Here is a 27,816-nt window from a genome sequence, read left to right as displayed (position 1 = left end):
TTAATATCTGGCGTTCCTTAACCTCCAAAAATGCCTCCATCCTCCCCTCCTCCCCCTCAGCTGAGTCTCTGGCAAAATTCTTCACCTTGAGGCGCTCCTTCCCTCCTGCAATCTCCTACAAATCTTTGATTCCAATCGACCCCAACCCTATCCTTACAGACTCCTACCCTATCCCAGCTGACAGATCCTGGTCTTCCTTCGAACTTGTCTCTGAATCCCTGGTCCATAATCTCTGCCTCAAACTGAAATCCTGCAATTGTACCTTAGATCCATTCCCCGCCTACCTTTACGAGAACACTTCCCCTCAGGCCATCTCATCTCTTACCATTCTCATAAACTCCACCCTCCATTCGGGCCTATTCACCCCAGAAATGGACCATATCTCCTTAACTCCACTACTGAAAAAACCTGATCTAGACCCCTCTACACCATCCAGCTACCGTCCAATAGCAAACATTTTTCTCCTTACCAAGATGCTAGAATCCATCATATTCACTCAACTATCTTCCTACCTTGAAAAATTCACCATTCTGCTACCCTACCAATATGGTTTCCGTCCCAACTTCAGCACCGAATCCCTTCTGACCTCCTTAATCTCAAAAGTTCAACATCTCCATTCTCGCAACAAGTTCACCGTCCTTCTTCAATTTGACCTCTCTGCAGCTTTTGATGTTGTCCATCATGATATCCTACTTTACCAACTCACCGAGATAGGCATTAACTCCATAGTCCTTGACTGGTTCTCGAAGTTCTTACGCTCACGCTCCTACACAGTCAACATGAAGGGAATTTCTTCCTCCCCCTGGAACCCGATCTGTGGAGTCCCACAAGGCTCACCTCTCTCTCCTATCCTTTTCAACATTTATATGTCCTCCCTCAAACTCCTCATCTCTCCCCCCTTGAAACACTTTACACTTATGCAGATGACATCTTTGTCCTCCTTGAGACCGACCGGAACCTCACCAACCTCTCTGCGAACATCTCCTCATGTATTTCGAACCTTCAATCCTGGGCCCCACTGTGCAGATGAAACTGAACGAATCCAAAACAAAACTTCTCTGGCTCGGCCCAAAATTGGACCAACTGCCCACCTCCATCCCTCTGTCCCCACTCTGCATCTTGAATACTCAAGTAAAATTCTGGGAGTCATCATTGACTCTACACTTTCCTTCAATGATCACCTCAACTCCCTAATAAAAAAATGTTTCTTCAGCCTTCACATGCTGAGGAAAGTGAGAACCTGTTTCCATCAACCTGTTCTTGTCCAATCCACCATCCTTTCCAGACTGGACTATTGCAACTCTATCTACCTAAACCTAACAAAGAAAAACCTTCAAAGACTCCAGCGGATTCAGAATGCTGCTGCTAAGCTTATCTTCGCAAAAAGCAAATTCGACCACGTCTCACCGCTTTTGTCCAAGCTCCACTGGCTTCCGCTAATCTCCAGAGTCCACTTCAAATGTGCCTGCCTTACTTTCAAGATCCTACACGGCATCCTCCCCCCCTTTATTCCTCTTTCTTGGAACTCCTCTCACCCCAATTCCACCAGATCCACCCAAAAACTGAAACTTTCCTTTCCCTCTCTACAAGGCGTCTCCCTTTTAGGAAAACTAGGTTCCTCCCTCCCTTTTAGAATCACTGAGCTCTGGAACAACCTTATCTCCCCACTTAAAAATCTGAGCTCCCTCCAACTCTTCCGTAAACATCTGAAATACTGGTTATTCTCAAAAATGTAACTCTTCCTCCCTCTCTGTTTACTCTAGTCTTCTAAATTTCCTCTTCATCTTTCCCTCCACTGGAGTTCCTTTCCACCCTAATTCTTGCTAACCGTGTCGAGCTCTGCGAATGTTGAGATGATGCGATATACAAACCTAAGGTTTAGTTTAGTTTAGTTTAAACATGTGAATTAAGGTGAGCTGGTTGATGTAGTGTATCTAGATTTTCAGACAGCTTTCAACAAAGTTCTTCATGAGAGACTCCTGAGAAAATTAAAGAGTCATGGGATAGGAGACTGAGAGCCACCAGCTGAACACTGATCTGAATACATTTGAAACAATGATTCTAGATCTGCTAATGTAGAGTCTTTTCTAAACTACATGCAGGAATAGATGGTTAAGTGCTGGCTATGTGCAGCAGAGCATCCATTATATAACTGTAAACAGCAGCAACATACAACATACACATCTAAGTGTTAGCCCTTACACATGTATTCTGGTAATTTTAGAACACAGACATGCAAGTGCCAACACACAAATAGATATTTAGTTTTCTAAAATGGCAAGCATATACAATAGGTTCAAAGCCTGCAATCATTTAAAACAATCATTGTAGGGTGGGGGAATACATGGGGATTAAGGGAACCCTCCGGAAGATAACTAATACAAGTACTTTGCTGAAACCCAGATGTACCAGGGAGCAGGTGTAAATTCTCTCTCTAAAAGGGAGAACAAATGTGTATATTTTGACCCCACCCTCTTCTAGCCTTAATCCCAATCTATCCATGACCTAACCACATCCCCCTGTCATATGCACATATTTGTGATTTCTATCTAAATATTACCATTATCCATATGGCTAGTCATTTCACCCTCACTCTGACCCAGAATTATCTGGAGAGTGTTGTGGTAGATGAATGGATTTTGGAAGTACACACTATATAGTGCTGCAGAAAATCCAAGGATAGGGGGATTTACGTGTTTATCAGCAATCTACAAAAGGCACTTAAAGACAACCAGTAGATGGTTAGGCTTGATAAAGGCAACCAGTAGATGGTTAGACTTGATAAGCACAATCTTTAATAAACTTTAATCTCACTATTTAATAAATTAAATCTTGAATATCACTATTTATATAACCATTATCATTTGCCATGTTTTACAGGTTAAACTTCACTACAGTAAGAGAATGGTTTCCCTCTTCTTTTCAACTATTCTTATCCCAGGCCATTGCTTGGAAGCCAACTTAAAAACAACCAAGTTGATACACAGAGGCACACAAACCATAGAAAAGGAAATGTAGGAGATGTTGATTTCTGGTTTTCTGTATCTTTGTGAGGGGTATTGAAGCATCACTGTACTCCTATTCCTTTCACTTTGTACTCAGTTGGTTATACTGTATATTTTCTTGGTGTTCTAATAAAAAAAGCTATTGATTAAAAAAAATCAAGAAAAGGAAATGTAGGAATCAAAAAACCTTCCAGTCATTTTCTCAGCTCTTCATGCAATCTCATTTTCATCTTTGCCTTTCAAACCAAAAGACTTAAGAATTTTTAAAACTATATCAGATACCTAAATTTAAGAATTCTCAACTTTCCTCAACAGCTTACATCAACTCCAAAGGACCTATGTTATAGGTTCCTAAAGAAGATATTCGAGTATTCTGAATCAAATTTACCACCTCTTCAAAAGTTTATTATAGTCCTGTATTAAAAACTCATCCAGTCCCAGAACCCAGTTGAAGATGCTTCCACAGATAGTTTGCTGAGATTCTAGGAAGTTCTATGGAAGAAGCAGTCTCCTGGTTTACTTTATTGGCTTTCTTTGTTTTCCTCTAAGATAAGAAAGCACTACTGAGACTTTTCTTTAGAAAGTGTGATTGCAGTTTTCTTGGAGGTAAAATATCTATATTCCCTGATGTTTCTTGCTGGACTCAAGACTAGGAGGAAAAAATTTCTTATGGGTGCAAAATTTCAATTAAAGTATTCCTGTAAATACCATATATAATCAAATATAAACTCATTTGAATATAAAACAAGGTAGCCTATTTCCCCTATAAAAGAGGGTAAAAGGTTGACTCAAATATAAACCAAATTCATGGCAGTCTCACCAGTCTACTGTAGAGTAGAGGGGTGATTAGAGCTGCTGCCTTAACACCCTGAAGTTAAGTTCAATCCCGTTGTGCTCCCTGTGACTGTAGGCAAGTCACTTAACACTCCATTGCCCGATATACCACAGACTGAGAGCCTGCCAAGAGAAATAGAGAGAATACTCAAGAGTATCTGATTTCTATTCAATGTATTGTAAACCAGTTTGGGTGAATCTCTTCATGAAAGGCAGTTAATAAATCTAAGGGCTCCTTTTACAAAGCCGCGCTAGGGCCTTAATGCGCGGAATAGCGCACGTTAAATTGACGCATGTGCTAGCCGCTACCCCCTCCTTTTGAGCAGGCGGTAGATTTTTGGCTAGTGTGCACTAATCCAGTGCGTGCGTTAAAAACGCTAGCGCACCTTTGTAAAAGGAGCCCTAAATCATAAATAAATAAATTTGCATCAGCCATTTTGAGTAGTGAGATTGCACAGGCCAGGGGCATAGGAGAATCGCTCTTGCCCTGGAAAGCCAACAGGGCTTAAGGTAGGCCTATGGAGAGGCTTGTGTTGTATCTGGGACGGAAAGGCCACAAATATAAACTGAGACTCCTATTTTTGGGCTCCCCAATCTAGATTTATATTTGAGTATATAGAGTATATTGTTTCTTCAGATAATCATACCAATGTATTTTATGAGCCATCTCAGTCATTCTTTGTAGAGGGTAAAGGAGCATCGACTCAAATTTCAAGCATTATTTAATTTCAGAACTTTATATATTAATAAACTAGGGGAATTTTATAATACATTCCTTTTAAATTAGTTTTCTCGGATCATCCTAATGTAGACTATTTTCTGAGATTAAAGAATTATCTGCATTTTAAAAATTATTTCCTTTTAGGGGCATAATCAAAACAAACGTCTAAGTCCCTTTTTGGCCTAAGGCCCTAAATGCTGAAACTAGCAGCAGGGAAAATGCCCATTCTCAAAAAAACCGTCCAAAATGAGGGTTTTTTTTGAGAATAGCCTGCCTCAGCAGTTTTTCTTGAGAATGGCCTCCCTCAGCAGTTTAAACGGCCAGACCACCATTATGTCTAAACTTACAACACATAATATACCCCAAAAAAGCCTAAGTCCCAAATACCCAAAACAAGAGCTTTTAGGCGAAGGAGGGGCCAGTCCTTCGCCTAAAAGCTGGATTGTGTAACCGGTGTCTGTCAAAAACAACACCGGTTATAGAATCCATCCCCCCCCCCCCCGCAACGATCACAGCAGGAGAGATGGCTCATCTCCCCTGCCATGATTGACTCCCCCCCAAACTGCCGCAACAGGAGAGATGCCCAATCTCTCCTGCCACGATCCACTCCTCCCCGAACCAATACAGGCAGGAGGGAGCCCAACCCCTCATGCCCATGACGTACCCCCCCAATAAGATATAGGCAGGAAGGAGCCCAACACTTCCTGCCCACGACAACCCCCCCTAAAATACAGACAGGAGGGATCCCAGGCCCTCCTGCCCATGACGCACCCCCCCTATGACCGCCTCCCCGAACCCCCGATTGCCCCCCTGAACCCCTGATCACCCCACAACCCCCTGACCATCCCTCCCACCCAACATCCCCCTATTACTCACAATAAGTTGGGCAGGCGGACTGGTCCCAAGCCCATCCGCCCAGCAGGCCCGCCATCTGCTGAATGATGGGCCTTAGGGCCTGATTGGGCCAGGCGCCTAAGGCCCCGCCCACAAGAGGGGCCTTAGGCGCCTGGCCCAACTGGAATAGGCCCAGTTGCCTTAGGACCCTCCTGTGGGGGTGGGAAGGTTGCCGGGGCTGCTGAGCTGATCGTGGCAGCCGCGATTAGCTCAGCGGCCCCTTTTCGGAACTTATACAGAATCTCGGCGAGAGGGAGAATTAGAAGGGCTTGAGCATGCGCTGATGCATGCTCAAAGCCAGCAGAGGCAGGAAGAAGATCTTCAAGCAGCACCAGCATGTCCTGTGGGCTGCGTGCTGGTGCCAGAAGGGGGTGTGAGTTAAAGTTGGTCGGGGGGGGGCCTTTGCGAGTGGGGGAGTAACGATGCCGGTTCTCGGGGTGGGTGCTCGCAAATCGAGTCAACACTCGGTTTGCGAGACAAGTTTTGCGAGAATGTTTTGCTCGTCTTGCAAAACACTTGCAAACCAGGTTACTCGCAAACCGAGGTTTGACTGTACCTGTTTTGACTTGGTCTAAGTCAAAACGTATAAGTTCCGACTAGGTAACCTGTTCAAGGTTTTTATTATACTTGCTGTATGACTACGTCTAGGTTGGCCCACCTCCCGCCCTTTCCCCTCCTCTAAAAATGCCTCTTTTCGTTCTAGGCGTTTAGAGGCAGGGGAAAGGTTATCAGTACTTGGACGATCTGGCTTTTTGATTGTCCAAGTACCGATTTAGGCACCTTTTTGGATGTGTTTTGCTTTTTTTTTTAATTATGAGCCCCTTTGTATATTTAGTTCTTTAGATTGCCACTATTCCTTAAAGAATTTGTTTACTTGATCTCAAAGTTTTAAAATGGTTAAAAAAGACAAACAGTATTGCTAAAGGAAAAATGGCTCTGACAATTGTTTACTCCTATCCTGTTATTCATACTCAACTTTAATTTTATGAAAAGTAGGAGACCATACTGCTCTCTTTTCTAGTACATGTTAAGTTGAACTTCTATAAGTATGGGAAGGAAAATAACTTGAAAAATGAAATGTTAAGAATCTACTACCAGACAAAGATGCAGACAATTAATATGCATGAGACCAAATAGAAACTGCTGTATACTTGAGCTTTAGAGGTCACCTCTATCCTTGTGATAGCAATTATTTGCAGACAGAAAGGAAAATAATTCATATGTAGAAAAAGTCTATTATCTTCAATACAAAACATTAACAAGTTGCACAGCATTTTATAAAATGGAAAATAAACTGTCATCCTTCAGAATAGAAAAATATTCTTTAAGACTCTGATGACAAGATTCGGTATTAGAACATAAAAACAGATGGCTAAGTGAATGTCTGAACACTTTAATGAATAAGAACACAGTCCTGAAAAAACACAAACTTGCCTCAGATCATCATCATTCTCATTTATTTGGTTATTGCTCTTTAAACTAACAAGAGCTCAAAGTGCGCTATTACTGTAAATATTAGGTAATATTACAATAGCACAAAGAGGTCAATTTTAAGTTGCATGAAGACCACACAGTTAAATGGATAAGTTATTTTCAGGAATCCAAATCTGATCACTGAAAAATTACAGTTGCTCCTCTAACAGGTGTTTTATGCGTATAGTAGGATAAAGCAGGCACACAAGTAGGTGACGTCATCTGAAGGCACAAGAAAAGAATTGCTCCATCAGAGCACAGCAACTACTAGAAAAAGCACTTGAGCATGAGCAACTTTTCTGGATGTTGCATCCTTGCAGAGGGTACCTCAGTCAGCACAGATCTTAGCATCTCCTCTTGAAGAGATGTCTTATTTGTCTTGCTGTCTGTGATATGTGTACAAATGATATTTCAAGTGTTAAAAAAAGACTTGAACTATCAGATTAGAGAAGTCTATGTGTCTTTGTAAAATAAGGTTCCAGTATGCAGGCAAATGCATACATTTACACCTGCTGTATATGCTTTAAGGCATTAACAGGTCTAATCCCAGAGTATTTTATGGAATCTTTCATTATTATAAAATCCAAACATTCTAGGAAATCTCATTCATTATTCTCGTTTCCTTCTGCAAAGGGATGTAAATATAAGAAATTCCAGGAACGTTTACTGTCCTTTCAGGCAGCTTTATGCATTGATTCACATATTCAAATTCGTAGCAATAGTTTCAACGTGCTTTAAAGACGCATCTCTTTACAGAATCTTTTAGAAGTTAGATACTGGTTGTTCATTCATTTGTATTGCTAATCTCTGTGAACCACATAGAACTTAATGGTATTTGCGGTATACAAGTGAGTTTTTATGTTATGTTATGTCTTTGTGTGCATTTTTTTTAAGCGTGCACACATGCATTTTATGAAGTACATCACAGTTCCATCTCCCTGGGAATAGGGTTACCATATGGCTCCAGATAAAGGAGGACGGATTGAGACATCCGGTTTTACCTTCTATGTAATGGAAGGTAACCCTACCTGGGAATATGGTAGGGTTTGGTAACCCTACCTGGGAATATCTACTCACAGCGTGTCAGTACTAACATTAGTCTCAGTGCATACGTATGTGTCCGTATAGCACTGCAATTTTCTTTATAAGTGAAAAACCTTTCTAAAATGACTTTTATTGTTGAGGTAAGCAGAATTAAAACTACAGATCAGCAAAAATTGTGTAACATACAGGAAATTACTAAAGGAGATTGGCCCTACATGAGTGCACCTGTATGTAGAATTCCATCAGGATGATACTCAGTCATGGCGGTTGACAGATTTTTAAACACTCGTTGCCACAGCTGAAATAAATCTGAATATTCAGCACTGGTGTGCAAATAGTAGCTGGCACTGAGGCCTAGATTCTGTAAACTGCGCCTAACTTTAGGCGTGGTTTAGATGTCCAATTTAAGTGGATAATGAGCCATTTAAGGGTCTTAACAAGCGTTAATTGGGACTTAGACGGAGGTAGGCATCAGATAGGTGTTCTCAGAATATAGACGCAAGTTTAGGTAAAACTCGTGTCTAAGTTTGTAGACGTGGGCGTAACGTGGACATGGTTAAGGATAGGCACCACATAGACACTACTTAGATAGCAGACCGCATCTAAAATGTAGGCGAAGGAAAAGCTGGTCTAAGTGTAGTTTTTGCTTCATTTCAATGCAGTTTCAGCTTTCGTAGCAGGAGACTTCCTATAGACGCAAGTTAGGCGTGCTTTCCGCTTCCGCAACAATATTTTCTATAGCGAGTTTGAATATGTTTTTTTTTCTTCTTTCTCCCTCCTAATAGATTTAATAAGCCACCATATCAATAGAGCACATCAATATAAACATATTGCATGCATAACATAGTACTTTTCTGCCCAAACAGTAATATGATTTATTCATTACACCACCTTTTGGCTTTGCTGCTTAAAAAGCACCCCCTTTTTTCTCAACAAACAGTGCTGCAATCAGCTCTTTCTTGAGAGCAAAGAAAGAACATGAAAAACATATCATTATTGCACACATTACTTCATTTCTCAGAGCTTAAAAAGAGAAAAAACAGATACAGACCTTAACATGCATTTTCCCTCATTCCAAAATGGAGCTCTTCAGCTTCACAAAGCTGACCTCATTGTGAGATCATCAAGCTGCACTTTCAAGGTAGTATGCCACGATTAAAAGATGCGCTGGGTGTTGAACTCACAACCTCTGTATGACAGCACAGGACTTTAACTCATAGAGCCACATCAGCTTCTACTCAGGTGGATCTCACAGCCCTTTCATATCATAGTTGACTGACCTGTCTATGTATGATCTGATTAGCTATCATATCACAATCACCACAAAGAAAGCATTTGTGGCTCACCAGGTTAATGCGCCTTGTCTATTTTCTCAAGTACCCTGGTTCAAATCCTACCTTTACTCATTTTAACAACTTCTCAACAGCTTCCTATTAGCTTCTTAAGAGGGTCTAGAACTCTAGATGGTGGACTTTGCTGTTTTTATCAACACATTTCCCTTTCCAGGCAAATTTATTTTCTCCTTCCCATGGCTAGGACATCCTAAGCTGTCATGGGAGGAAACTTCTCTTCTGACAGAAAGATGCCATTTGTGACTTACCAGGTTAATGCATCTTGTCCATATTCTGAAGTTCCCTGGTTCAAATCCCACCCTTACTTTCATTCATTTTAACAGCATCCCAACAGCTCTCATAAGTGGTAGACTTTGCTGTTTTTCATCAGCATTCTGCAGTTTGCAGGCACAGGTGCATCAGATACATACATCTTCTCTCTGCTACAAGCCATTGTGGTAGGAATGGATTTCCTTCTATGCAATATCTGCACAGGGCAACAGATAGAATAGTTTACTAAAACTTCAGAGGGCTTGGACAGGTCTTGAAGGAAGGTACATGTTTTTGAGATGTACCCTACAGACATTCCTGTTGGTATATTCAGCTTGGCTGGTTGTGGTTTCACGCTTGAGGAGTGTGTGTTGGGGTGGGGGAGGGGGTTCAGGATGAGAGAGAACAGGCTGCTTCAGATATCTGAGAATTGCTGCAGATCATTTTAAAGATCAACTCAAATATGTTTTAAGCAAAGGATAACATGCACATGCTAAGGTTTTACCGCGTGCTGAAGCTGTACCGTTTAGGCACCGTTACCATGTGCTAAAGGTTAACATGTGCATGTTATCTTATGCATGCGTTAGTAGTTAGCGCATGCGTGGATTTAGTGCACCTTTGTAAAAGATAGCCTAAAACTCACCAATCAATTCTTAATTTGTCTCAATCCATCTTCCTTTTTCTTCAGCCTGCCTTCTCCTATCAGGAGCAGATTCTGGGACCTTACCAATTCTACCACAGTAACAACTTGGACCTACGAGTGCCTTACTCTGCATACCTGTCATCCATCTCATCGAACTGCAGTTGCCTGATATTACACTTGCATGCTGCTTTCCTGGATTGTGCAATAAAAATCTTATACCATTTTTCACCTTGTGCTTATTTATATTGAGTAGCAGTCAGGCATTAGTGTTTCCTTAATAAACACACTTCAGCTACTTGGTCACATTGACCTTTGTCTTATCTAGTGTTCCATGAGGCCCAGGCTGCAAAGGGGGGGGTAGCAAACAGGATAGCTAGTATGTCTCCTGCCTCACAGCCTGCAACTAGCATAATATTTGAGAACATGAGATTAGATGAGAGGTGGAGAGAATGAACTAGGTGCCTTAACTTGGGTGGCTTCTTTCAGTTAGTTTCCTACCCTGACAGCTTGAGATATGCTGAACAGCAGCCAATTTGGCATGCTTCGGGCGCTCCGTTACAGAGCCGCAAGCACGCCGATGCTACTGCCCAAAGGACGCCTAAGCAGCACAGTATAATCCAATTAGAATTGCTATGATTTTATGGCTGATTCTGTAGCACAGCGGTTAGAATGAAGGTTAGGGTGTGAGCCTGGTCTGGGTTTGACTCCCTCATGTCTTTCAGCTGACAAAATACTCATTTTAATAAAAATGACAAGCTACACACCAATCACATCTAATTTTAATTTCATCTCAAACAGCACAACATTAGCAATACTAGAAACAATCTATTCCAAAAGTTCAGTTTGCATTTGATAAAAACAGCAGTATTTGAATCCATGTCACATTTATTGAACCTGACTTGAGATTCTGACTTTTGAGACAATGAAAGCAGTGCTTTAAGCCATTGAGCTACCAGTCTTTTGTCTCTGCTAATTGTGAGATGATAGATAAGCAGATTTTACCTTAGCAAATCACTAAGTGAAATATGACAGGGGCAGTGTTCCCTCTAAGCGGGCGGGTGTTGTGAGCAAACTTTTTTCACTGTGAGCTAAAAATATCGGGCGCCAGCAAGTTATGAGCCAAATAAATATGTTGCTTTCTACCACAGAACTTCCTTACGTTTGTATGGAATCTATCCCCTTTCAACTTTAGAGAGTGCCCTCTCGTTCTCCCTGCCTTAGCTACTAAGTCTATTCCCTTCAGTACCTTGAATGTTTCTATCATGTCCCCTCTCAATCTCCTCTGCTCAAGGGAGAAGAGGCCCAGTTTCTCTAATCTTTCGCTGTACGGCAACTCCTCCAGCCCCTTAACCATTTTAGTTGCTCTTCTCTGGATCCTTTCGAGTAGTACCGTGTCCTTCTTAAAGTACCAGTGCTGGACGCAGTACTCCAGGTGAGGGCGTACCATGGCCCGGTACAGCAGCATGATAACCTTCTCTGTCTCTTCAGTCCAGCATCTGCCCCTTCCATTCACTGTCTGTCTTTCCCTGCCATCTCTCCTCCTGCCCCCCCCCCCACCCCCCAATTTGGTCTAGCATCCATCATCTTCCTTCTGTTCCCCTCATGGTCTGGCATCTCTATCCTTCCCTCCCCCCTGTGGTTTTTAGCATATCTCTCTTCTCATTTCCTCCACTCAGATCTGATCATTCTCTGCTCTCTCTTCCCTTTTCTTCTCTGGTCTTCCTTCTCTATTTTCTGCCTCCATCTAAATTAAATTCTTTCTTACTATTTAGTCCCGTTTCCCTCTTTTCACTGTGTCTACACACAGCTTGTCACCCCTTTCCCTCACCCCTCCATTATCTTACTATTTTCTTCCCCCTTTATTTATCTCCTCCTTCCATCCAGTATGTGTTCTTTCCCCACTTCCATTCAGCATCTGCTCTCCCTTCTCAACTGACATCCATCTGCCTTCTGCTCTCTCTCCCTTCTTCTCACTTCCATCATCTGTCCCCTTCTCTCTCTCTCTCATCTCCTCCATTCCATCATCTGCCCCTTCTCTCTCTCTCTCCCCCCCCCCAACTTCCATCATCTGCCCCCCTTCCCCTCACCTTTGTGGGTCACTTTCTTTCCCCTGAGGGTGGCTCATGTCACAGGGGAAGCTTTGGCCGAGAAGAACCGCTTGATTGACAGTGGAACTTACTTGATTGATGTCGATGCTGGGGCCCGTTGCCGTTTGAAGGAAAAAAAAAAGGTGGAAAAAAGGAACCTGTAAAGGCGAGAGGAAGGGAAACCTCCAGGACAGCTGCTTTTTGCCCTCCTTCAGCGGCCCAAGAGTTCAGACCAGCAGCGGCAGCTCTGTATGCTTTTAACTTCGGCACAGAGCTGCCCCTAATCAATAGTTTAGCGCGGTTTCATGAGGCAGCCTCGGGGCCTTTGATAGCCGGCCCGCTTCGATGATGCGATGTGGGCCGGCCTAGCAAAGGCCCCGAGGCTGCCTTATGAAACCGCGCTAAACTATTGATTAGGGGCAGCTCTGTGCCGAAGTTAAAAGCATACACAGCTGCCGCTGCTGGTCTGGAGGTGCGGAGACAAGGCAGGAGGCAAACGCGGTGGAAGGCAGGAGTCCCGGCGAAGGCAGGAGTCCCGGCACAGCGACTGCAACAGGAAGTTGCAAGTCAGCTGACGCCGGCCTTTCGTTGCGGCGGGGACCGAATCCTTCGTGGACCGGCAAGATTTTGTTTGCGGACCGGCGGTTGAAGAACTGTGCTCTACACTGTGTGCGCTGCGACGAGAAACTTGTGCGCTGCGAGGTAATATTTTGTGCGCGTGCGCACGTCAACGCAGCTTAGCGGGAACACTGGACAGGGGAGTCAGATAAACTGGAGTGGAAGGTGCTGTAGCTCAATGAGTAAAAGCGCTGTACTGATCTTCCAGAGGTTGTGAGTTCAACTCCCGGCCCGTCTTTTACTTGCAGCATTCTACTTTGCAGGTGTACCTTGATGATGTCACAATGAGGTCATAATTGTGCTGCTGCATACTTCCATTTGGAATGAACTAGAAGCCACATTCAGGTCTGTTCTGTGTTTTATTCTGTTTTTAAGCTTGGCCAATTGAATTATGGGTTTTCCCTTTGGTTTGAAGAATGAGTTGATTGTAGCTATGTTTCATGAGAAAGAGAGTGTTATTTAGAGCAATGAATGACTTCTAAAAACCTCTCTCAAAGAACGTTTTTGGGATGCCCAGATAAAGCTGATTGGATGACCTAGACTGGCTATCCTGCTAAAGTCTTTCTGGAGCTTAAATTGCAGCTATAAGAAGCCTATATGGTGCTCAGCTTTCCACTTCTTATAGGAGTTAATGATACCTTTGCTATACAAGTTTCTATGTAACATAAGACTAAAGCTTCCCCCTTCCATGCTGATAATTCTAGTTCAACTCCCACTCAGTCAAAAACTAATCTTATGCCTATCCTTTTAAACATCAATATAGAACCAGCAAGAAGTTATCTTACAGTTTTGCCAGACTTCATTCTGTCTAATTCAGCAGTACTTACAAGTCCTCAGCGGGCCACCACATACTCAAACCATTTCATTGTATGTGGCTTTATGCTCCAAATCCTCATCGGACCCGATAAACAATCTTATAAATCTTTCTGAGTGAAACTTTTTATAAATATTATTTAGATATATGCTAAGAATACTTAGCTCAATATATTCGACGCTAGTCGGGAGGGAACAGATGTCGTCCTTTTAAACATTAGCCCAAATACCAGTAAATTAAATATGCTACCAACCCTCTCTAATAGAATGTATAAACAAAAAGGACTAGGTTGGTGTACTTCAATGTAGGAATCTTAACCGAAAAACCTCAGCCCCACCACTCCACCGCTATAATGATTTCTAAAGCGGGAGATTTCTGTGGTGCCTCATCATAGGTAATTCGTTGTTCACTGCTGTGATTATATTCATATAAATATTTTTTGTTTCTTTTTTTCTTTTTTTTACAATGAATGAAATGGTATAAAAGTGTATAAGAGTGTATACTTAACTTCTATACACAGCTGGGCCTGGGAGTCTGACCCGACATGTTTCGCACATTCTGTGCTGTCTCAAGGGTCTCCCGAGGTCGCCGTAGTCATCCGACTCGCAAGTACAAAGTCACAGACTTTGTACTTGCGAGTCGGATGACTACGCGACCTCGGGAGACCCTTGAGACAGCACGGAATGTGCGAAACATGTCGGGTCAGACTCCCAGGTCCAGCTGTGTATAGAAGTTAAGTATACACTCTTATACACTTTTATACCATTTCATTCATTGTAAAAAAAAGAAAAAAAGAAACAAAAAATATTTATATGAATATAATCACAGCAGTGAACAACGAATTACCTATGATGAGGCACCACAGAAATCTCCCGCTTTAGAAATCATTATAGCGGTGGAGTGGTGGGGCTGAGGTTTTTCGGTTAAGATTCCTACATTGAAGTACACCAACCTAGTCCTTTTTGTTTATACGTCCTTTTAAACATGGCATATTTTGTTACTTTTTGGTTTTTATACTGTTGGAAGTATACAATTCTGAAATCATGAAGAAAAAAGATATAACAGCGCAGTGTTCTGTCTCCTAGCAGAATTAACTGCCATTCACTACCAATAAGGAGTAGTCTAATCAAATCAGAATTGCTATTATTGTATGGTTCATTGTCTAGCACAGTGGATTAGCATGAAGGTTAGCATGTCACATTTTTTCAATATGCACACTGATGTTCCCAGATCAACTCCCACTGAAACTAATATATTATAAATATCCTTTTAAACATGGTATACTGTGTTTTTATTATCCTTTTAATGATGATATACTTTGGGTTAATTGTGTTAAAGCTTACAGTCCTGAAATAATGATCAGTAAAATCAGTAAAAAACACCTTTTTATATATAACATTGTAGGGACGTCTATATGAGGGCGTCTATATGGGGACGTCTATATGAGGTTTTAGGAAGCCACGTCTAATACGCGCTGGACGCAGTACGGACGTCTATATGATGCCTAAGTAGTGCCTAAGTGACGCTGATTGGCACTTGCGCTTCGAGGACATCTAAACCACGCCTAAAGTTAGGCGCACCTTACAGAATCTAGGCCTGATTATCTGGATTCAGAGGAGACCTGTATCATTAACCAAATAGCGATGATATTGAGACCAATATCCAGATAGCAAACTGGATAAAGATAGGATAGCCTTTTTGTTCTCCTAACTCTTTATTTGAATATTTATTATTTATTTATTTAAAAATTTATATACCACATATTGACAAATCATCTTAAACTCCATAAACAAATAATAGAAACAGATAACAGGTGTAACACAAGAAGGCAGAAATAGTTATCTAATCTATAGAATCAATATTGCCTCTAACTGGATAATGCCTATCTCCACCCAAGCTCCTTCCCTGGACTATCCTACCTTTATCCAGAAAGTGCTGAGACAGCCTGTAAGAATTTTCTGCAGGACTATCTAGATCAGTGTCTCTCAAACTTTTTTTTTAACTCCAGCACACCAAACGGAGCAAATGTTTTTTTTTTTGTGGCACATTATAATTGAAATTATAAAATTGCAAAACCAACAAAAGTTACACTGCACAACAAAGTTTTTGCTTCCTGAACACTGCTGGGTGTTTCTTATAGAATTTTGGGTGCTGATCATGAATATTACATCAAAAATTACCCATCACGTACCATTTCAGAGAAATCTTCAATTTTGTCGTGATTTTTTCTTATATTTGGATGCAAACAATTTTTTCTCCCATAAGTGTCTTATCAACAACGGTTTGTGCCGCCTGGGTATGTCCATGCATAAAATCTAGCCAGGTTGGAAGCTGTTTTATGGAAGATGACATCCTGGGCATGTCTGGGCAGGTCTGAACGAGCTTGCGCTGTCTCACCATGCTATAATGGTGGCTTCCATACACCGATCCTGCTCATTTGGTTAATATAGATAGTCCGTGTGTGTATATAGTATCAGTATAGTAAAGTATAGTAGTATAGTAGCTGTAGCAATATAACAGTAAGTAAGCTTGATGCTATAGACGTTTTGGTGTCGGGCAATATGTCTCGTCGGTGTCGTAACAGCCGCGACACATTCTGCTATATCTGTGGGGAATATACACTTACGCCTCAGAGACGTTCGATGACTGCCCTTGTAAAGAAAGCCTATCATCTGTATTTTGGCTGCAAAATAGGTGATCAAGACAAGCAATGGGCGCCTCACATTTGCTGTGCGACATGTGCTGTTAGTCTGAGAGCCTGGCTCAGAGGTACTCGAAAGACGATGCCATTTGCTGTTCCGATGATATGGCGAGAACAGAAAGACCATGTGACGGACTGTTATTTCTGTTTGACTAATGTGTCTGGTTTCTCTGCCAAAAACAAGAAGTCAATTGAATATCCTAATCTGCCTTCAGCAATGAGACCCATGCCACATGATGACAGTCTTCCAGTTCCGAAACCACCAGAGGATTGGACCTTAGACGAACCAGATGAAGAAACTGCAGTGCAGGGTTCTAACAGTGACATTGACCCGGATTTTGAACCATCCTCATCAGGCGATCCACATCTGATAACACAGTCCGAATTGAACGATTTGGTCAGAGATTTGGGTCTGTCAAAAGCAAAAGCTGAGCTGCTAGGTTCGAGACTGCAGGAATGGTGTTTGCTATCACCAGGTACGAAAATTTCTGTGTTTCGAGACCGGCATCATGATATAACCAAATTTTTTGCACAAGTCGACAGTCTCTGTTTCTGTTGTGACATTGAAGGATTGTTCTCGGTCTTTGGTTGTGATCACAACCCGGAAGAGTGGCGTCTTTTCATTGATTCGTCAATGTTAAGCCTGAAAGCTGTTCTGTTGCACAATGGCAACGTTTATCCTTCAGTACCTGTTGGCTATGCAGCACATATGAAAGAAACATATGAGAATATGGAAATGTTACTAAAGTATGTCCAGTATACCAGGTATAACTGGAATATCTGTGGAGACCTCAAAGTCGTTGCTCTGTTACTAGGACTGCAGCTTGGCTATACAAAGTACTGCTGTTTCATCTGCGAATGGGACAGCCGAGACAGAGAGTCGCACTATTCTAGAAAGAACTGGCCACTCCGTAAAAAGTTAGTTCCAGGACAGAAAAATGTAGCACATGAATCGCTTGTTGACCCGACAAAGATATTTTTGCCTCCTCTTCACATTAAACTGGGACTCATGAAGAATTTTGTGAAAGCAATGAACAAGGAAGGGGAAGGTTTTCGTTATTTAAGACAGATGTTCCCAAGAATAACTGATGCCAAGATCAAAGAGGGTATTTTTGTTGGCCCCCAGATCAGACATGTTATGAGTGACAAGCGATTTGAAGATCTGTTAGTTGGGCCGGAAAAAATTGGCTGGAAAGCCTTGAAAGACGTTGTTGACAATTTTCTGGGCAATTACAGAGCCCCAAACTACATTCAGCTGGTAGACAAACTTCTCAAAGCATACAAGAGAATGAAGTGCAATATGTCACTCAAGATTCATTTCCTCCATTCACACTTGGACTTCTTCCCCGCAAATCTCGGTGCTGTGAGTGACGAGCACGGTGAAAGGTTTCATCAAGACATAGCTACGATGGAGAAACGATACCAGGGCAATTGGAATCCGTCAATGCTTGCCGACTATTGTTGGATGCTACAACGTGATGCACCAGACACTGAATATAAAAGGAAACTCGGGAGCAAAACACTTTTAATTCTGTTTCATTTAGTCGCTTGTGCGAAACGTAAACTTGACTATATATTTTATTGTCAGTAAACATAAAAATGTCTATTTCTCATAGTTCTTACGTGATGCAGTAAAACCAAAACCATATTTGAGCATACCAAGTTGGTACCTGTCATAATCACCAAAAACTTTTCAGGAATCAAGACTTAACCAAAAAATTGTTGTGCAGTGTTATTTATTTAAAGTTCTTTTAGCTATGTATGGGTAATTATAACAACAGTGAAACTAAAGTAGATAGAATAAAATTGCTAATCAATGCAATGGATGTGCTAGTTTTTGAGTGCAAATTAACTCAAAATGCGGCTTGATAGTCGACAAGCAAACATGCATTTCATAATCCACCATCTGCAGCCGTTCTCTTTTTCTCGATTTAATTTCTGTCAGAGCTGAAAATACAAGTTTGCAAAGATAAGAAGATCCAAACTGTAACAAAGTCTTGATTGCTTTGTTGTTGAAATTAGGATAACTACTGCATAAAAAAATAAAAATAAAATTACTTGCCGTTAGTTTTCAAGAACCAATCATGTCAAAGAGCAATGCTTGACTGGGCGGTTGTATCTTTAGGCACACAGACGCTCATAACATTAACAGACTCTTGCATACATGATGTACATGTCATCTATTTAGTAAAATTCTGGAATCTCTCATGGCACACAGTTTGAGAGACACTGATCTAGATAGTGGTACTATATACCCACAAAGGTCTTGCAATGTTTGAATATCAAGCCTTGTACAATATAAACTACTAAATTAAATACTGTGGTTAATGCTGATTTCAAACACTGACAGTTGATGTTTAAATTTATACCCTTATGTTTAGCACTGGACCATACCTGGATACCTGCACTATCCTAACTTATCTGGAGAGTTATCCAGGTATCAGCGCTGAATACCAGTTATACACAAATAACTTCCGATTCCATCCCCAAATAGTGCTGGGGCATTCACTGCAGATTGAGTGACTGGTCCCAGTGAGCAGCCCTAATGTGGATAGGACCCACTCCAGCCTGGATAAGTGCCACTGAATATCAGGCCCATAACTTTTAGGTAAGAATGGGCCCCAAATGTTTTAATAATTTTCAAGTATATTGGATAAAATTGTAAATAAGGGTTTTCAAGGGTGACAATTCAGAAACTGAAATTATACTTTTAATTTAAGAGAAAAAATATATCAAAATAAGCATTTAAATATTTTACTAAATGGGATAAGTTCTGAGATAACTTTAACAGGGTTAAAATTTTACAAAGTCAACTGATTTTTCTTAACCCTCCCCATCCAATTACACTAAACCAAGGATAAAAGCAATAATAAGAATGAAAACAAGATTACAATAACAGCTCATGTGGTCAATTGTGTGTGTGTTATATATATCATGATCAATATAAACAGCAACAGTATATCATAGTTTTTCTTTCTACCTTCTCTTTCTTGTACCTTCTTTCACTGTGTGCATGTGTTTGAATTTAAAATTTTACAAAGTAGATTGTTTTTTGAAATTTATGACTCTCACCTCTGGTGTGACATCTCGTGGTGCAAACCCCGTTCCTCCTGTTGTTAAAATCAAGTTAAGCTCCTTTTCATCACACCAATCTACCAAGGTTTCCTGAAAGAGAACAGCAGCATTATCAGGTATGGAATATTTAAAGCCTGGTCTTAATTTGAAAGTATCTAGTACCCTGATACTGTAAATAGTCAAAGTTTTACTGAGCAAAGTTTTATGCTATTGAGCAAATAAGTACATGCAGAAAATGCCATAACCTATGAGGCTTTGAAAAATCAATCTGTAAAAGCAAATGCAATTCAAGTATTAAACTTTTTTTTATTTCTATCTTTTTACCTTGTTTATTTGTCCCCCTACTTCCCTTTGGTGGTCTGAAGCATTTGGAACTTGTCTGATTGACCTCTCTCGGTGAATCCTATGTAGCATGTACTGTGAGTGGTCAGGCACCACCATTTCAAAGAAGGCAATGTTCAGATGGGATTGAGTGGGCATTGTTTCTTCCTCTTGAATGTATGCTTTGGGGGATGTCTTGGGACTTGGGAAGGGGGTGAGTCAGGAGTTGGAGATGTGCCATTAAACACCAGAAAATTCATTTTTTGTAACAGAAACATGATGGCAGATAAAGGCCAATGGCCCATTCAGTTTGCTCATCCGCAGTAAACATTATCTCTTCTTCTCTCTAAGAGATCCCATGTGCCTATCCCAGGCTTTCTTGAATTCAGACACAATCTCTGCATCCACCACCTCTTCTGGGAGACTGTTCCACACATCTCCCACTCCTTTCTGTAAAAAAGTATTTCCTTAGATTACTCCTGAGCCTATCTCCTCTCATTCTATGCCCTCTAATTCCAGAGCTTCCTTTCAAATGACGCATGTGCATTTACGCCACGTAGGTATTTAAATGTCTTTATCATATCTCCCCTTTCCTGCCTTTCCTCCAAAGTATACAGATTGAGATCTTTAAGTCTGTCCCCATACGCCTTATGATGAAGACTACACACCATTTTAGCAGCCTTCCTCTGGACTGACTCTATCCTTTTTATATCTTTTTGAAGGTGTGGCTTCCAGAATTGTACACAATATTCTAAATAACATAACATAACTTTATTTTTCTATACCACATTAATCAAAAGAATTATAGGCGGTTTCCATAAAAGAGAACAACTAGACAATCAGTGAAATACAAACTAGTAAAAAATGAATACAGTCTGTAGTATTAAAAAGACATTAAAAATTTTAAAATTGATAGGATAAGATTAAATATATTTAAAAATAAAAATAAAAGTACAGATTAAGAGATAAATTTATCAAATAATATTGTCTCGATTTCTTGAGGTCTCACCAGAGTCTTACATTGGAGCATCAATACTTCCTTTTTCCTACTGACCAAACCTTTTCCTATGCACCCTAGCATCCTTCTAGCTTTCGCTGTCACCTTTTCAACCTGTTTGGCCACCTTAAAATCATCAAATACAATCATACCCAAGTCCCACTCTTCTGTCGTGCATGTAAGTTCTTCAGCCCCTAAATTGTACTGTTCCTTCAGGTTTTTGCAGCCCAAATGCATGACCTTGCCCCTTGGTGGGGCCGGGGGATCAGATTGAAGAGGGGGAAGGGAGAAGTCCACTAGATTACCAGACATTTTTGGTTTTAAGTCAGGAGGGATGGAAGGGGATGATACAGAAAACTACATGTTGGGGGGAGGGGGTTTGATTGGGTTGGGTCAGAAGTCACTAGATTAGGGATTTCACAGACCTGGCAGCTTTTTATTTAAATGTCCCCATTTCTGCGAGTGTGTGGATGAATCACAGCTCATTACACATTTTTAATATAGCAATAATTTGCATGCTCATTGAATACTCCATGGGTAAACTACTGTGGGCAGTGTGTGATGTTGAAGAGACAGGAAATTTTAATTTGTTCCACTCTTCCCCTAAAGCAGCGATTATGCATTGTGAAATGGGATTCATGTTGGAAAAATTGATGGTGTCCTTGTAAAAGTATAGTTTTTTTCAGTTTGGTTGTAGATATGACATAAAAAATTGGACATGAACTGTGTGAATTTAAATCATTTTCAAGACACTTTTTATGGAGATTGGATCAGTGACTTTTGATGATAAGAGTTGTCACACAGACTGTATTTTTGTTTTTTGAGTTTCATGCATACTTTATCACATACATTATAAAACATAAGTGTGTGTGAGTTGAAAGCAATTTGTGAAAATATGCTTTTATAAATATATGCTTGTATGATTAGTGGAGGTTTTTTTGAGCCAATGATTGAGAGTGAGTCAGTCCTGAATGAAAATTGGACAGTCTTTGGAGTTTGTCTGCTACATATGGGCTGTGCTCTTTGAAACTGAGGCTTTTTTTTCTACTGTTAAGATTGTAGTATACTGTATGATGTGAATGTGTGGCTCTGTATATTGGATATTGTGATTGTTTTTTAGTGATATATATCCAAGTTCTATCATTTGTACCCCACACTATCCACAGTCCTAGGCAGCTTACAAGTTCACATACAAAACTAAAATCACATAAAACATAACAACATCACAGGACAGAATCATCAAAAGCAGAAAAAAAAACAAAAACACAACAATTTTGCATTACCAAAAATGCCTGATGAAAAAGATGTGCTTTCAATAATTTACGAAACTGTAAATGTGACTTCATGGTTCGTAGTTCATCTGAAAGGGAATTCCACAACCTAAGTCTCTCTACAGAAAACATTCACTGTCTAGAATACTCTGTACAAATAACTGTAAAAGATGGAACATCCACAAATAGTTTCTCTGAGGAGTGTAAAGATCTAAATGAACAGTAAACCTTTAAAGAGGCAGCAAGTAGCAGAGGAATATCCTCATTTAACATCTTAAAAATGAGAGTCAACACTTTAAAATGTGACCCCCGCATCACTGGAAGCCAGGAGTGATATGCTGAAACCTTCCCCTCATATAAATCCCTTTGAAAACTGCAGCTGTAAATAACCTTGGTACATTCTTGGTACATTTAGTTAAGACAACAATAGAACCACTAAGTGGTACACTAATCTCCTCTTCTATTAAACTGCGCTAGCAGTTTTTAGCGCAGAGAGCCGCACTGAATGGCCCGCACTGCTCCCGACACTCACTGTCTAATCTAATCTAATCTTTGGTTTATATACTGGGTCATCTCCCAGTGGAGTTCGACTCGGTTCACATATAATTAAGACTAGAGTACACAGCAGAAAACATAGAAGGAAGAACTAATTCAAAACTAAAGTACATAAGAAAAATAACTATAATATTATCATTTTGTTGAGACTGTACTTAAACCATTAAAAAATTGAGAACAACAAAGTTTTCAGGAATTTACGAAATAATTGCAGCTGGCCTAAAAGCCTAATGGAGTTAGGAAGTTCATTCCAGATCTCTACAAACTTGAAAACAAAAGATCGACTGAGCTTCCCAGCAGATTTATTTCCCTTAAATAAAGGGAAGGCTAACTTATATCTTTGTGTGCTTCTCAAATGGCAAAGTCTAAGGGTATTCCAACATAAGGGGACAAAAGGAACAAATAGAAGCTTGAAGATTATGCATGCGCATTTAAACTGGATCCTAAAGCGAACTAGAAGCCAGTGAAGCTTTATCAACAAAGGGAAACATGATCATACAGTGGTACCTTGGAATCCGAACTTAATCCGTTCCGGAACTCAGTTCGAGTTCCAAAATGTTCGAGTTCCAAGACAATTTTTCCCATTGAAAATAATAGAAACGGTATTAATCCGTTCCTGGGTCCTACAAACTCTACAAGATCGGGCCTACCTGGCATAAACAGCAAGATCGGGACTCCCAGCAGAAGAGGCAGCAAGATCGGGACCCCCAGCAGCAGAGGCAGCATGATCGGGATCCCCAGCAGCAAGACAGCAAGATCGGGACCCCAAGGTGTTGGCCCACTCCTGCCGAACTCACCCCGACTCCCATGCTCCCCCTGAGGCCACGTGCACTGCTATCACCTCCTCCCCCCCCCCCCCAACTGACCGGCTCTGTCATTACCCATGCGCCGCCGGTGTTAGAAAGTGCCTGCCGCCGGTTTTCTGCTGGGCTGCTGCTGGGCCTTGAGCATCTGCACATGCTCAAGGCCTTCTGGATCTCACCTTCACCGAGAATCTCGGGTTGGTGCAGGGCGTTTGGATTCCAAAGCAGATTTCAGATTCTGGGGCAAAATTTGCTTGAAGTTTTAGTTCAGATTCCAAGTTGTTCAAGTTCTGGGGCGTTCGGATTCCGAGGTACCACTGTATTTTTGTTTCCCAAACATGAGCTTAGCTGTAGTATTCTGTATTAACTGAAGTCATTTTAAACTGCCCTGCTTAATGCCCAGATAAACTGAGTTACAATAATCTAGCTGAGAAAGCACAGTGGATTGTACCAACACTGAGAAATGTTCTTGATGGATTAGTGATCTGACCTTCCTCAACATGCACAGACTAAAAAAAAACACTTTTTTGTCAAGGAATTTATCTGTGAACTCTATGAGCATCCAGGAGCAGCGCGGGCCATTCAGCGCAGTTTAATAGAAGAGGCCCTAAATATTTCTGAATAATTTTATTCTACTATTGTTAATATAACATATATTGAGATCTTACATTGGAAATGAGAAACATACTTATCCAATAGTTGACCCAGCAGAAATTCCTTAAAAAAAAAACCCAGCCATCTCTCAGTACAGAATAAAACTATGCAGTCATTTACCTAGCTGGAGCTGAATTTGCCCCTCGATATCCAGAATAAAAAAAAACCTTGATATCAGTGTTTGGTGGTAGCACAAGTTTAATAGAAGTCATGGTGCTTTTGCACGGATGAATTTTTTTGTATTACAGATTACAAATTCATTCATGTACCCTGGTGGAGAATGTCATGACGCAACTGTCAGTACAGCAAGAAGAAACAGGTTGATATGCAGTTTCAGCTTGCCATATTGCTCTTTAGACAAAAAAAAACACCAAACCTGCCAGACTCTCTGAACGACTTTCTGAAGAACAGTAATGCATAATCAGTCACAATTTTCCCATAGTTCATGGATACTGGCTAGGATTCAAAGCAATGCTGGGTGAATAATTAATCCTAATACACATTTTTTTCTTTTTCTTCCTTATGGTTTATTTATTTAAAATTATTTATAAATTTATTTAAAATTATTTATCTACAAATCTAGGCGGGAAACAATAAAACATACAAAAATCAGTAACACAAACTCACATTCAATGATAGCAAAATACAAATCATGTAAAAACATAAAACCTACAATGTATATATACAGACAATAAAGAAATCTTCAAAAAGACATCAAGACAAAATGCCAACAAGAAAATACAGCAAAAATTGCACTACCTCGTACTAAAACAGCATTGCTGCCAAAAGCATGCTCAAACAAAACCGTTTTTACTGCTTTCCTAAATTGACAAAGCACCATCAATTGCCGTAGTGACAACGATAAAGCATTCCACAATACCGGGCCCTGAACCGAAAGCATTGATTTATGATTGCTGGTGAGTTTCACAATGGCTAAAGATGGAATTTCTAATCTCAAACTGTCAGCAGATGGTAACACACGTAAAGAAGAATGTCATCGAAATAAGAAGCGAACAACAGAAGGACAATTGTTCTGAAGAACTTTAAACAACATCCAAAGAACCTTAAATTCCACCCATATCTTGATGGGAAGCCAATGCAATGCATGAAAAATCGGAGTAATATGGTCAAATTTAGAAACATGAACGATAAGATGTGCAGCAGCATTCTGTGCCATCTGCAAAGCACGCAAAACATATTTAGGCAAACCCAAATATATGGAATTACAATAATCAAGCAACGGCTTTATCATTAAAGTAACAACTGTGCAAAAATCATCTTCTGATAAATAATCATGTAATCTTCTCAACAACAACAATTTGAAAAACAGTCTTAATGCGGACCTTACAAGACAAAGAAGAGTCTAGCCCAACTCCTAAGTACCTACATTGATTTTGCACAACAATTGCCTCACCGGCCAGAGAAATTTCAGAGGTACACGATGCTAGATTCTTTCCACGAGTCAAAAATAAGATTTCAGTTTTTACAACATTCAATTTCAGATAGTTTTGTGTCATCCAATCACGGATGGCAATAAAATAGTCATTCAGATATGACAATGCCACATCCTCTGACTTGTCCACAGGAATCAGAAATTGAATATCATCTGTATATAGATGAAATCTGACCCCTAGCTTGCGCAACTGTTCACACAAAAGCAGGTAAATGTTAAACATAGCAGATAATGCAGATCCCTGAGGGACCCAGCATGGCAAAAAAGACCAATCGGACCTTTTCAAATTTGCCTCAACACATAAATTGAGTCTTCCAAACATGATTTAAATCACAACAAAACTTTACCTGAAATTCCCATCGCACATAATCTTTCTAGCAAAATTTGATGATTAATCGTGTCGAACACAGCAGAAACGTCCAAGAACACCATAAAATATGATGTCCCATTATCAAACCCACTCCATATAGTGTCAAGTACAGAAACAAAGAGCAATTCAGTGGAATGTTTTGGACGAAACTCAAACTGTTGACCATTCAAAATATCATGCTTATCCAAAAATCTTGCAGCTGCTGCAACACAACCTTCTCAAGGATCTTAGCCAAAATGTTAATGGCAAAATAAGTCGGAAATGTTCCAATTCACTTCCAGACATACAAGCCTTCAATAAAGGTTGCACTACAGCTTTCTTAAGTGACAATGGAACATACCCTTCATCCAAAGACTTAGATACAATACAGGAGATTGCATGAGAAGTCGAATCAAGTAATGCAACTATGACATCAGGGGGACATGGGTCAAGAGCACAAACTGACCTGCTCAACCCCTGAACTATAGTTTTTATTTCAGTCTCAGAAACTACTTCAAAAATCCAACCAAATGTTAGAACCCTGATCCACAATGACCGGTAAAGAGATTCCTGAAAACAAACTTGCAACTTTCTGCACTTTGTTAGTGAAAAACAACAAAAAAAACACTGCTATTAAACACCAAATCAGAGTCCATGGAAGGAGCAGCAGTAAGTCTCTTGTCTATTTGGAATAGTTTCTTCGAGGAATTGTTTCTTTTTATTTTACAATTATAAAAAGTTCTTTTAGCATTCAATGTCAAACGATTATATATCACTAGGTGTTCTTTATAAACCATAAAGGCCACCTCATCCCTATTAGTATGCCATCTTCATTCCAATCTGCGTAATTCCCATTTAGACTTTCGTAAATCATCATTATACCATGATTCACATCATAGGTAGGCACCAGAAATATAGGCTAGGAAAACCCTGGCCTTTGTAGGTGCTTTAGGCTGCCTAACACCACTGTGGGCGTGGCCAATGTTGGAAGTGGCATTAGGCTGCCTACAGCACCTATGGAGGCGCGATTCACATCATAGGTAGGCACCAGAAATATAGGCTAGGAAAACCCTGGCCTACATTTCCAGTGCCTACTTTTGCTGGAGGCGTAATTCTGTACCCTTCACTGTCACATGATCGACATGGTCGGCAGCCACTTTTAAGGCAGCCACCGTCAATGCTGCCAGTTACAGAATTTTAGTGGAGGGGATTAAATTTAGTGTTTGTGTTAGAAATTTCATACACACATCAATCAAAATTAAGCAAATAATTAATTAAACAATCCAGTAAATACAAATCAAGCAAATGATGATAAATTTGATATAAAAATGCAATATTTATACAGCACATGATGTTCGAAGGGTTCTTGGAGGGGTACTAAATTTCTCCCTGCCTGCCTACATTTTTTTTCTTGGAGGTTTCATCTAAAAGCTTATCCAAAGCCAAATCCCTCAATATGATCAGCTGAGGTGCCTACACTCAGACTGGATCGGGGTACTTGCCCTAGAACTGCCAGCCATCACCCAAATATAGCTCCTGCAATTAGCATAGAATATACCCAACTGGCCCATTAGAATTATTATAATCTTCTTTGTTATTCTTTCCCAACATAAGGAATGTTGGAAAGAATTAGATAAATGAGATCTCTTTCTGTCTACGAGAGAAAGTTAAAGGCTGGAGAATGTTAGCCAGTACTACATTTTTTTAAAAATCTCACACTTTTACCTTTTCAACATTCCAGCACAGAGGATATAACAGAGAATGAAACATAACTAAAACAGCTAGAACAAGAAATGCAACTGAAAGAACATACTTTAAGCCACACAACCATCACACCTCTCCACAATCACTCATGATTCTCACCTCTCCCATCCACTGAACACTCATGCCACATCCCATATAC

The 27,816-nt window shown here is 40.4% G+C and overlaps 1 protein-coding gene across 13 annotated transcripts in view; it reads right to left on the bottom strand.

Moving 5' to 3' along the window:
* Positions 1-27,816, bottom strand: part of GPHN (gephyrin) — a 798,948-nt gene that overhangs the window by 492,591 nt on the left and 278,541 nt on the right. For all 13 annotated transcript variants that reach the window (XM_033950742.1, XM_033950736.1, XM_033950737.1 and 10 more), the window contains exon 4: positions 19,508-19,600. In XM_033950742.1, the coding sequence (XP_033806633.1) occupies positions 19,508-19,600 (93 nt within the window). The remainder of the gene's footprint in view (positions 1-19,507; positions 19,601-27,816) is intronic.

Source organism: Geotrypetes seraphini, chromosome 7 (assembly GCF_902459505.1).
Source record: "Geotrypetes seraphini chromosome 7, aGeoSer1.1, whole genome shotgun sequence".
In the NCBI taxonomy this organism is placed as follows: Eukaryota; Metazoa; Chordata; class Amphibia; order Gymnophiona; family Dermophiidae; genus Geotrypetes; species Geotrypetes seraphini.
The sequence above is the reverse complement of the archived record's forward strand: the minus strand, read 5'-3'. Positions and strand labels throughout refer to the sequence as shown.